Raw genomic sequence first — 12,991 nt, 5'->3', positions numbered from 1 at the left:
CATGTTAATGTTTTAGTCTTACATTTCAAAACCCCATCATATTTGAGAAATTGTTATTTTGCATGGTTTGGATATTTGTAAAAATATATTTAATTTTTTTCTTGTTGTTCATTTGTTTTTAGCCAGAAAACAGTGGTACCCCTACCACAGTGCATCACATGTAGGGTTAAAATAAGAGTATCCAGTGAAATTCAGGTTTTACAACATGAAAATATGGTAAGAAATACCAGTTTGTGGTTAAAAACACCACAAAGTTTTTTCCCCCTTTCTTTTTTGAGACAGTTTCAATTACTGTCATTCAGGCTACCCTTGAAATGACTGTGTAGCCCAGGCTGATCTTGAACTCGCGGCGGTCTTCCTGCCTCAGCCTCCTGAGTGCTGGGATTGTAGCTCTGCACCACCAGTTGGCTTCACTCTAATCTTAAAAGTATAGTTTATGCCATAACCATACTATGCATCCTACTGTGCATACTATGGCATGCGCTCTCCAGTGTGCTTGATGAAAGACCACGCGTTCTGCTTGTTGTTTGTTTCGTAGGCATAGCGTGCCTTGTTGCTGTTTGTATTTGAAGGGTTGTGAACCTCACAAGCATGTCAAGAATTGTTCTGATACTTGTTTATCTTAAGCACACGGGAAGGTGGCTTACTGCAAAAGGTGCTGTTGTTGCAAATGGTTCATTTAGGCTTTGTTTAGTAATGCATTTCGGTGACACTATCAAGAAGGAAATAGGATTATGGATAATGAATCCTGTGATTAAGAGCATTCCTAAAATATAAATAAAACGGAGAAAGTGTCTTTGCAAAAGAAATACATAAAAGCATGGTCGAAGGCAGGTTAATATTCTCCTTGCCCCCTGTCCATAGAAGGGTCTGTGCTGTCCTGTTCCCAGCGTGACCTAAAAGCGGCTTTTTGAGCATTATGTCACCAAGCTGGGGAAGGTAGCTCAAGAGTGCTGCGTCCTAGAGCCAGGCCTGTCTACGGCAAGAGTGCCTGCATGCTGGCCCTGGCGCTCAGCTCTAAGTGTGTCCCAAGTGTTCTGTCAGGTTTTGTTAGTAGCAGGTGAGCAAGGGGGTCGCTAGGAAGTCAGCCCCCAGTAGGGCAGAGGACACCCCCAACACCCCCAGGAAGGAGCATCCTGTCGGTGTCCTGGTCAGTGGCCTTCCCTAAGTAGGAGAACATCCTTTTGGATGATCAGCTTACCTTTTAAACCTTTTTAAAGAAATTTGTGAAACTTTTAACTCCCATTCTTTTTTTTTTTTTTTTAATTTTATTTGTGTGTGTGTGTGTGTGGCCAGCTCAGCCCACCAGGGGGCGGGGCTGGCTGGCATGTGCTGGGGGATTGAACCGCGGTCTCTGTGCTTTGCTAAGCTTTTTCTAAGTAGGTGCTTTAGACCACTGAGCCATTTCACCAGCCCCTTAACTCCCATTCTTACTGTGATGATTTACAGGGTCACAGTTGGCTTTGATAAATGGAAAAGCATACAATTTTAAGATAAAAACAAAGACAGTGAATACCTGAGGGTCATGCAGGTGAAATCACCTTGAAGTGGTTTCCTGATTGTGCCGTGTAGTAGGGAAAGCAGCTGGAGGGAGGGAGGAAGACAAGGTGTGAGAAAATACGGGGTGGGGTGTTCTGCTCCCTTGGTATGTCTTCATATAGCTTTCACCTATCGATGGCTATTTTAAATTCCAGTATATCTGAATGATGTTATTCCCCTCCCCCTTGGTACTGGGTATTGAGCTCAGGACCTTGAGCTTGCCAGGCAGGTACTGTGCTGCTGAGATGTATCACACTGACCTTCTGTTATTTTTAAGAATTTGAGTTCTAGATTCTTGGCCTTAAATAATTATGAAAAAAGTATCCAAGTAGAACATCTACTTTGTAGCCTTTTTGCATATTTCAGATGAGAAAATTCAGAAATACTTTGTAAGTTCACTTTGGAAGGTGTGCTAGAGACTTCATTTATTAGAGAACTAACCATAGCAGGTAAATGCTAATGTGGAGCCATTTGACTTAGTTTTGGATAAGTGGAATTTAATAAAATTAGCATGGTTATGTACCTAAGCACAAAAACAAGTTTTAAAATAAGACCTTTTCCTTTTTGTTTTTTACAGTCCTATTTTGTAACAGATTATGATCCAACCATTGAAGATTCCTACACAAAGCAGTGTGTGATAGATGACAGAGCAGCCCGGCTAGATAGTAAGTAAATATATTTATTTGCTAGCTCACATGTCCCGTATTTAAAAAATTGTCTCTGATGTTTTGCTAGGTTAAACAGTATAACTGAAATGCTGGATGATCTTGAATAAATAAGCTCCTCTTTCATTAGTTTTTATTGATGAATCTTAAGTGTTTTAAGTATTGTTGGTCTGCTTAAATATTCTTCAGTAAATAAAAAGTTAACTAGTCTATAGGCTGATCTTGTTCTGCTGATACTGGTCTTGTCACCCTAACTTGCTGGAGTGTATTTGTTGGGACAGTTGGAAAAAACACCAGTTTCTAGCTCTTTCTACCCCGTGGCAAAGTGTATAGGCAGTGAAAGGACTGTAGAAAAGGTTCAGCATTTGTTAACCTAGAATTTATGAAAAAGCATACAGGCTTTAACAAATATGTGTTTGGTTAAAACACCTTACCTTGGGCTGGGGAGGTAGCTCAGCAGTCTGTGCGCCTTCCTGGCCAGTGCAGGGATCCAAGTTTGATGCCAGCTATGGTACTTCATGCCATGCAGGCCTGGAACCAGGCGTGGTGGCACATGCCTGTAATCTCAGCACTGGGGAGGCTGAAGTCAGGAGGATCACCACGAGTCCAAGGTGTGTAGTGAGACCCTATGCCAAATACATTAAAAAATAATAAAATAAAAACAAAATACCCTACCTCTCCACAGAAGAAGGCCCTGTTCTTTGAACGTGGAGCATTCTTATATTCACAGAGATCCAGAAATACATTAACACTTGAGCTATAAGTATGGTATTGGGGGGGCAACTAAAATTTCTTCTTTGAACTTTTTTTTTTTTTTTTAGTTTTTTTACATGATATGGAATAAACACCAAAGTAATTTCAGAGTTGTTTGATTCCATCTGCCTAAATGTGTCTATTTTTAACCTTCTAATTGATATGCTAATGTATTCTAACCACAAAATCCGCCTTAACTGATGGAGATAAACTCTGAAACTGTCTGCCATTAGAAAGGGTTTCTCCTTGGTACTGAGAATGAAGTACTGAGAGGAATACCGTTTCCGTATTATGCTAAGTGTGAAGCTCTCTCTAGAGGACCCGTGTGGAGGGAGCCTGCCCTTATAGAAAAGCATTTTACAAAACAAAAACACGCATGCAATTCCCTTTATTGCTGTTTTCTTTAGTTTTGGATACAGCTGGACAAGAAGAGTTTGGCGCCATGAGAGAACAGTACATGCGGACTGGGGAAGGCTTCTTGTTGGTCTTTTCGGTCACAGACAGAGGCAGGTTTGTACCCATGTTAACATACAGCCCACTCGTCCTGTCTAGAGCACAGCTTGCTGAATTTGGAAACTTGTTTTTATAGACAAAGGAAATGTAAGAAAGTATTGAATGGATCATAGAATTTGCCGAATTCTGATCCTTGCCAAATTGATTACTTTTTTTTTTCTTTTTTAAAGTTTTGAAGAAATCTATAAGTTTCAAAGACAGATTCTCAGAGTAAAGGATCGTGATGAGTTTCCAATGATTTTAATTGGTAACAAGGCAGACCTGGATCATCAAAGGCAGGTAAGAGGGGTTCTGTGTTGGGGAGCCACGTAAGTAAAGTGGTGGCCTTACTGGAATGCTAGACAGTCTCTGCTCCAGAGAACTGTGCCACGTGTCACTTAGATGTTTACTGTTCAGTCTGGCACATCGGCTCTTCCAAAAGTCACATTGGATAAAATAAAAAGGATTTGGGGAAATGAAATTTTTACACAGTTTAACAGAAAATATCAGAAGACTATAAGCCTATTTGTTTCAGTGCCATTTCTGTGTAATTTTTTTGGTGCCATCCAAAGACTCTGTTGCACTTACACCCACATATCTAATTTATTCAGTGTTAATATGAAATTACCTTTCTTTAGAGAATGATTTTAGTCTGCTAAAGCACTGAATTATAGTACTGTATTTGGATTTTTCAAAACTCCAGTTGTTTAGCCAGCTCTAATCCTTGTAACCTTCAGGCTTCTGAGTTATTTAATATTGCCTAGGAGAAAGCTCCCTTTCCCTTCAAATAATGGTTTCCCAGCCATAGCTGCTTGTGCCTTGTCTGTACCAGACAGGTTTGTAGGAAATGGAATGTTGTCCTGTGAAGCCTCAGTTTTGTTCCTAGTTTATCTTTAGCACATAGGACAAATAGATGTGCTCAGCAAGGGTTTGGTAGTGAATGAACCACCTGGCATCACTGAAGATGTGGCGTAAATCTGACGATGCCCTCTACATTGTACATACTTATAAAACAAGTTTTACCTTTGCACACTTGACTGACATGGCATGGCCCTAAGTGAGTGTTGCAGATGCCACAGTTTATTCCTGTTAAAATCAATTTGTTCAGGTAAAGCTACCCATACTTTGTTCTCTTTTTGGGAGTACATAGTACTAGGTGAACTCATTATTGTGAAGTTCTGCCAGCACTGTTTATTTGAGCTTTAAACTCAGTCTTGGGAGTTAAAGCATTGTTGCAGTGGTCATCTGGAATGTTTAAAACAATTCTAAGTAGAGCTGAAACCTATCAAATCAATATCAAGGAGAGACAGCCTAGATTTTGTTACCTTCATGAAGCTTTCTGAGTTGAGAAATCTTTAGAAAATACATTTGTGTAGCTTTTAGTCTCTTCATGTGTGGCTTCACAGGGCTCTATTTTTGTTCCATGTGTTCTTTTCTTTAGCCTTGGTGGTAGTGATGCTATTTCTACTTCTTGGTTAAAAGTATGCTACGTCAGTAAGCTCAAAAGCAGTTTTGTATGTGCAAATTCTACTGACCTTAATTCCTAGAAGAGAGTAATGTGAAACTAGGCTTTAAAAATACAGTAAGTGAACATGGTACAAGCCTGTACTCTAGGGCGCCGAAGCAGGACGGTCACAAGTCCAAGCCCAGTCCTTGTGACTGATGGACTTAGTCCTTGTCTCAGAATAAGAAAGAGGAAAGGGATGTATGTAGCTCAGTGTTAGGCTCCAGTCCCTAGTCCACACTTAAGGAAAAAAAAAAAAAAAACCCAAAAAACTATGAAGTGCTGTACATAAACAGCCCTAGTCCTGGGACTGTTTTATTATTCTCTAGGCCACTAAGTTTCCTTACGATGTACAAGGAGTGTGTCATTTGCTGTTTTTCTAAATCTGAGTTACATCATTATGCAAGATGGGCAGGGCAAAATATCTTTTTGAGTAAAATTAATATATTAGTTATTCTTCTCTTGTTGTTGGGACAAATTACCTGACACCAAAATGAAGGAAGGAAAGCTTTATTTAGCTCACAGTTACTGGAGGTTTCAGTCTATACTCACCTGGCTCCAAGATAGACTGGAACATGGCAGAGGGTAGCAGTTCATGGTGGCAGAAGGCAGCAAAACAGCAAGAGCAAAAGGGAGGAGTGACAGCAACAGTGGCTACAGAGAGCAAGTCCATCTCTCTGTCTCTCTTATATTCAGGCTTAGGCTGGGTGTAGCGCTCACACCCAAAATCCCAGCAGCACTCAGACCCAAAATCCCAGTGGATCATGAGTTAATTACAAACTGTAGAACTTCACCTCAATGGCTGAATGAGGCTTTGGGGGGACAAATACACCCAAGCCATAACGTTTAAGCAGACAATAAGATTTTTAGTGACATATATTTCTCTCCTTGTACCAAATTTATATCAACATATAGTTTGAAATTGACTTAAATGTTTAAGTACTTTTCTTTTTATATCTATTACTGGAGGATGAACTTACTTATTTGAATGATCATATTGCATTTATCTAACACGTGTTGAAAGTGCCTTCCTAGCCTCGGAGGACATCTTAAATGGTAAGAGAATGAGAAAAGGAAACTAAGTTTTATCAGTGGTGACCTTAACTCTGGTGGGCACGCTCAGAAAGCACTGCTAACACAGCAGGAGGAGGGAGGTTTTCAGTTGCTTGAGCCTTGAAAGGTTAGTAAGAAGGAAAAGGAGAGTGTAGGCCCACTGAGAAGGGTGACAGCCTAGGAAGAAGGAACAGAATTTGGGAACACATAGGGGTTATTTCTATGGGGAGGAAGTTCCCTGTCAAAATTTTTAAAAATAGAAATTGTTCCTCCTAAATTGGTGGCTCTAGGAAGCTTCCATGTCTTCCATACTTAATGTTAATTGCCTTCCTGATTTGACTTGTATTTCAGGCTTACAGGCCTTATACATGAATATATATTACTTTGTAGAAAGGCAAGGTAAATTTAGAAGTTACATAAACTTGGCTGTACTGGTGCTATGTGGAACCTGCCTTCTGCTCTGCTGGAATGTGGCAGGCACAAACTGTTATGAAGTAATTGTTCGGGCATGTGCACATTAATGTAACAGTAATGGTGTTGTATGAAGGTTGCTGAATTTTGGGAATAGTATATTAAATTGACAGAGCAAAAGTACTTCATTCATCCCACCCCTGCCCCAAGACAGGTCACTGTGCAGCTCAGGCTGGCCTTAAGCTCACTTGGTAGCCCAGACGGGTTTTGAACTCACAGCAATTCTCCTGCCTCAACCTCCCAAGTGCTGGGGTTATAGGCATGTGCCACCATGCCCGTCTTACTTGAAAAAATTACAGAGGATAATGCAGTGAGATCAAATGGATCTAGGAGTAACTCAGATTCCAGCCAGTAAGAGTGGAAAACTTTACACTCTTGGAGTATTGGGCCATATAGTGTGGAGGGTTTTATCCTAATAGGGGGGCAGATTAAATACTTTTATAGCACTGTATAACAAGACCTGAACATGACGCCAAAGGATCAGACCGTTTCTGCCTAACTAAATCTGAGGAAAAAAACCTCATGAATGCATATAGAAATACATGTTATTTTGTACTACTATGTTAAAGTCTCAAGCATCCAATTAAAAATTACCAGGCAGGAAAAGGAAGAATATGCTCCATTATAAGAGAAAAACCAATAAACAAAAGCAGATTGAGAAATGACACAGATGATAGAAGTAGTGGACAGAGGCATCAAAACACTTATTTTACCTATATCCTTCACTTAAGAGGGTAGAAAAAGAACTACAGTAAGGTGAAGTGATGTAGAAAATATAAAAAGATCAACACTTGATTTTAGCCAGAAGGCTGAGAAGCACAAAATGTGAAAAGATGCAAATCAGACTTTTAGAATATAAATCTATGAAGTGAAAATGCACTCACTAAATGGTCTTAATAGTAGAAATAAGGACTGAAAATTTCTAAATTTGATGAAAACTGTAGTGCACACATCCAAGAAGTTCTACAAACTCTCAGCACAAGAATCATGAAGAAAATTACAAGATACATCATAATAAAATTTCTTAAAACCAGTGATGAGAAAAGTCTGAAAAATAGCCAGAGGAAAACAAAGCGTGGCGTATAGAGGAACACAAGTATGGAAGTTGTATTCATATTATTTCCTGTTGGAAACGTGTAGGCCAGAACATAGCTGTGCACAACATTTTTAAGTACTTTATCTAGGACTTAGTACCCACCAAAATTTATTTCAAAAATGGTGAACTTAAGAATTTTCCCAAACATGTACAGTGTGAGTTCATCATTAGCCAGCATCACAGGAAATTTGTGTAAGAGAAATGCTTAGGGAGAAGGCGACAGGCATCGGCATAAAAGAATGAGGAGCACCGAGAATCTTAATGATATGATATATGATGTGCTAGGATGTATGATAGGATAGGATATGAGTAAACACAAATTGCTTTGTGGTGTAAATCTCTTTAAAATGTAATTGAGTGTCTGAAGTCAAAACAGTGTATTGTCAGGTACAAGGTTATAATAAAGAAGGGAGACGTAGATGATTGCAAGGTTCTTAAACTGTGCATGGATTGGTTTAGTATTTGAATAAGATGGTGATTAATTAAAATGTATATTCTGAACTCTAAAGCAACTACTAAGCGTAATAAAGGAGACAAAATGAGGTTATGAAAACAACTCAGTTAACTTAGAAGGCAGAAGAGGATAAATGTGAGGACAAAGAACACATAGAGCAAATAGGAAGCAAGCCACAAGATGAGTTAACTATACCAGTGATCAAATTCTGTATCAGTTGTGTAAACATCTCAGGTGAAGGGCTGAAAAACAGGACCGTACAAAAGATCTATTTTATTTTATTTTTTGCGGAACTGGGGATTGAACTCAGGCCCTTGTGCTTGCCAGGGAAGCACTTATTCCACTGAGCCATCTCCCCGGCCCCAAAAGATCTATTTCTATTTTAAAGACAAAAGTAAGTTAAAAGTAAAAGGCTGGGCCTGGGAGGTGGCTCAGTGGAATAAGCGCTTCCCTGGCAAGCGCGAGGGTCTGAGTTCAATCCCCGGTTCCGCAAAAAAAAAAAAGTAAAAGGCTGAGGAAAGACATACTATATTAACAATAGTGAAATAAAGTCTATATGAATAGGTAAAGTCAAGTTTGGAGCAGAGAATTACCAGGGATTAAAGAGGAGAATGAATATGTATTATATACAATATAATATGCAACATTTATTGGTACAACTTAGATATACATAATCATATTCATAGGGAATTTGTACCTGGACATGATATATTTTGATTTCTCTGTTTTATTTTTAGGAGGGTTGTTACTTAAAGAAATCAGTTCACTAAGAAGCATGACAGCCTTTTTTTTTTTTTTTTTTTTGTACTGGCCTTTGAATCCAGGGCCTTCACCCTGAGGCCCCAACCCTTTTAATTTTTGAAATGCTGTCTTGCTAAGTTGTTATGTTTCCCAGGCTGGCTTTGAACTTGTGATCCTCTTGATTTCATTTCCCAAGTATTTGAGATTATGGCACGCATCACTGTACCCAGGCAGGACATAATGATCCTAAACATGTATGTGCCTTCATAACACCTTCAAAACTCTTGAAGTAAGGGTTAAAAGAACTGAAAAGAAATGGACAAATTCACACTTAAATTTTCACTTAACAGACTTTAGCAACTTCAACTGGTAAGTACGAAGAAAATCAGGGAGATAATAGATGAGTTGAACGGTACTGTTAAGCAGCTTATCCCAGCTAACATTTAGTGAATACTCCACCCAGCAGCAGAGTCTTTTGAAACTATATGGGTTCATAAAATGTGCCTCAGTAAATGTAAAAAGATTCTCCTCAAGGAACATGTTTTTTTCTTTTTCTTTTTTTGGGCGGAACCGGGGATTGAACTCCGGCCCTTGTGTTTGCCAGGCAAGTGCTTATTCTACTGAGCTGTCTCCCTGGCCCCCGTGTTTTTTTCTGATGGCAGTGGAATCAAATTGGAAATTAATGTGTAGGAAATCTTCATGTATTGAGAAATGTATCTTACTACTTCTTGGGTCAAAGAAAAAATCAAAAGAGAGATTGCAAAGTACTGTGAACTGAAAGAAAATTAAACACATCAAACTTTGTGGAGTGCTACTCAGAAATATGGAGAAGTTTATAATACTGAACACCTGTATTAGAAAAAAAGACCTCAATTTGAAGACTTAAGTTTTACCTTAAACTGAAGAAAGCAAAATTAAAATCATAGTAAGTAGAAGGAAATAGGAATGGAATCCAATTAAATAAAAAATAGAAAAACTCTGAGGGCCACTGTTGGAGCAGGTTCTTAGTATGAACAAGGTCCAGCACTTAAAAAGAAAGGAAAATAGAAACAACACAGAAAAACCATAGAAGAAATTAGGTGTGTGGCGCAAGCCTGTAATCCCAACACTGTGGGAAGCTATGGCAGAGGATAGCAAATCTGAGCTTAAAGAAGCTCTTAGGATGAAAATAATGGTGGTGGTTGGGGGTGAGGTGGGTTTAGCCCCCAGGACTGCAGAAACAAATCAAGCACCTCCTCCTTAACAAAACAAAACAATACTATAGAAGAAATAAGACCCAAAAGCTTGATTTAGATCAGGTAAAATGACAAACCTTTGGCCAGAATGACCGGGGGGTGGGGGTGGGGGTGAGGCAGGGAGGACGCATCACTATTTGGGATAAGAAAGGAATCATTATTCATATCTTACAGATATGTAAAAGGTAATAGAGAAGTGCTATAAACTTTATGCTAATAAAATTAGATAAAAGGGACATGTTCCTTAAAAAGCATTCTTCAAACAAGAATTCTGTATGCTGAAGCCAGGCAGGATGATGCACATCTGTAAGCCCAGCACTTAAGGGGCTGAGGCAGAGGATTGGTAGGAATTCAAGGCCAGGCTGAGCTATGCAGTGAGTTCAAGTGTAGCCTGAACTATATAGGAAGACCTTGTCTCAAAATGTGGAATAGTGTTCTATATATCAAATAAATTCAGTACAAAAACTTTTCTTCAAAGAAAGCTCTAAGCTCAAATGGATTTGCTGGTGAATTATACATAACAAAAAGTAGTATTCCCTGTGGTGCACAAATTGTTAGATATTGAAGAGAGTTCTTTCTAGCTTATTACACAAAACTGTCTACTCTTGAAACCAAACAAAAGACATGAAAACCACAGTCTGGTATCTCTTCTGAGCATAAATATAAAAATTCTTAATAAAATGTTAGCAAATAGAATTTAATAGTGCATGAAAATCACTGAAGTAGGTTTTATTCCAGGAGCGGAGAGCTGGTATAACATTTTAAAACAATTGTTAGCAGTCAGAAAAAGAAATCTCTAACAATTGACTCAATAGAGAAACACATTGATAAAATCAGCAGCCATTCTGACAAGCACTCTTTACAGGCAGAATAGCGGGCAGTCTTGTTAACTGGGTAAAGGGCATCTACTGTAAACATCCGACAAGCATGCCACGGGTAAGGTAGAGGCGCCTTGTCCCTGAGATCAGAGCTGGCGGGACAGTGCCTGTCATCTCCTGCGTCATTGTGCAGGCGCGTCTGGGCAGCACCGTGAGGCCAGAAAAGGAAATGTCAGAAAGGAAGAAGCAAAACTCCTGTATGAACAAGTGAGTAGTTATGTAGAAAAGCCTCTGGAATTTTCACAAGAATTCTTAGATGATCTTAGAATGTTTCCAGGTATAAAATATATAAAAATTATGGTCCTCAGTAAGAAAATCCATCATTGAAAAGTGCCCGGATGAGTGGGGTTCTCTGCGAGTGATACGTTCCTGGATTTTCATTTTCGCCATCTGACTTTTTTCTTTATTTTTCTTCATTGCTTTTGTGGCAGTGTTAGCAATAAAATGTCATTTCCTCCAGAAACACAGTTTTAAGCCCTGCTATATAAATGTAATGTAGTTTAATAATTTTAGGTGAATATTACCCTTCACATCTTTTACATTTAAAATATATTACCTGGAGTCAGTTAATGTTTTTGTGGTCTGCCCATATTTTTTAGGGAATATTTATTCAGGGAATAAGAAGTAAACAGAATAAGAAAAACTAGTTGCCTTCTTCAGTCCAGTTCAGTTCCATTACTTTGGATCCTCAGTTGGATGGGTCCACGGATATGGAGCTCTTGAGTATTGAGGGTGAGGGTTGACTGTTTAGCACAGGTTGTTCTGGGTTGTCCTGATGGGGTGGGGTGGGGTCGGGCCTTGCATTTGTGTTGAGCTGCAAAGTCTGGTAGTTCATCGTAGGATAAAACAACTTGAGCTCTGGCACAACAGTGCGAGCTGCAGCCAGGAATGGATGGAGCAAATGCATTGCTAAGAGTGCACATTAAACGCAGCTCTCGGAATTTCAGGTGACCCAGGAGGAAGGCCAGCAGTTAGCACGGCAACTTAAGGTAACATACATGGAGGCGTCGGCAAAGATTCGGATGAATGTAGATCAAGCTTTCCATGAACTTGTTCGGGTTATAAGGTGAGCAGAATACACGCTAAAAGTATGTTTTAATTGCCATTAAGTGTTTTTATTAAGAAGTCAGTCGCATGCAGGAGCAATTCCTCCGTAGACATTGATGCACAAAGCTTGTTAAACTTTAATTACGTATGTAGTATATCATAGGTCCCTCTAGTAAACAGCATCTCAGTTACATGGAAGTAAGAAGTACGTGTAGAGCTTTGAAAAGAATAAATGCAGCTTGTAAAGGTGGTGGTCGTGTGAAGCTGGTGGGGCCAGCAGTAGGTGTCTGGGCGGTGAGCAGATAGCTGCCGGGCAGCAGACTGCGATGCTGAGTACATTATTACAGTTCTTCCTTACTGTACAACCAGGGTCCATAGGTCTTTAGTAGTGCCACAGAATGAGAAGTATGACACCCCATTCTATAAGAACGTTGCTGGTAGATGGTCTAGGAGGCTTCTGTAGAAGGTGCTCACCGATTCCAAGAAGCTTGCAGTGACCAGTGAGGTTTGCTAGCGTTACCATACATGCTGCACTTCAGAAAGACACCATTGCTCCGTCGGGCAGCACTTGCTTAGACTGCTCGAGTCCCTGTGGCCTGGCCTCACCGCTGTGCAGCCCTCTGCTCTCTATCTGCTAGATTTCCCTGCTTGGTAATGGGGCGGAAGCTTGCAGCAGGCGCCTACCTCTTCTCCTCTATCTCAAGTGAACTGACAAGAGTGCGCTGTGGGCTTCTTGTGCCTGTCTAGCTCCTTGCATTCTCTTTGTGAAGAGAACAATTAAAGGTTTTGTTTTTTAGGATAGTAGTTCATTAAAAATTCCATTCCCATGATTGTTGTACAGTGGGGTAAATATAATTAATGTTGCTGAACTGTAAATTGTTAAAGCTGGAAGTTTTTGTCTTTACCCTCTCCCAGCATCCCGGTTCCATTTTAATGTTCAACAACTGATGAATGATCATTCCTTCTTGAAACAACTGTTGTTGCTTATTTGGAATATCTGTTCTTGCATTTGGCCCCTCAGAATCTATCTTTATCCATCAACCAGAATGGAGGAAGGAAGGAG

The 12,991-nt window shown here is 39.7% G+C and overlaps 1 protein-coding gene across 1 annotated transcript in view; it reads left to right on the top strand.

The window, feature by feature from the left end:
- The first annotated feature begins 2,116 nt into the window (after window positions 1-2,116).
- The window catches only part of Rras2 (RAS related 2), a 12,221-nt gene continuing 1,346 nt past the window's right edge, over window positions 2,117-12,991 (top strand). The window contains exons 1-4 of the mRNA XM_004634945.2: window positions 2,117-2,204; window positions 3,365-3,467; window positions 3,641-3,749; window positions 11,829-11,947. Coding sequence (XP_004635002.2) covers window positions 3,400-3,467; window positions 3,641-3,749; window positions 11,829-11,947 — 296 coding nt within the window. The 5' untranslated portion in view covers window positions 2,117-2,204; window positions 3,365-3,399. The remainder of the gene's footprint in view (window positions 2,205-3,364; window positions 3,468-3,640; window positions 3,750-11,828; window positions 11,948-12,991) is intronic.

This window comes from Octodon degus, unplaced genomic scaffold, assembly GCF_000260255.1.
Source record: "Octodon degus isolate 3935 unplaced genomic scaffold, OctDeg1.0 scaffold00067, whole genome shotgun sequence".
Classification (NCBI taxonomy): domain Eukaryota; kingdom Metazoa; phylum Chordata; class Mammalia; order Rodentia; family Octodontidae; genus Octodon; species Octodon degus.
Note: the sequence above shows the minus strand (reverse complement) of the source record. Positions and strands in the feature narration are given on the sequence as shown.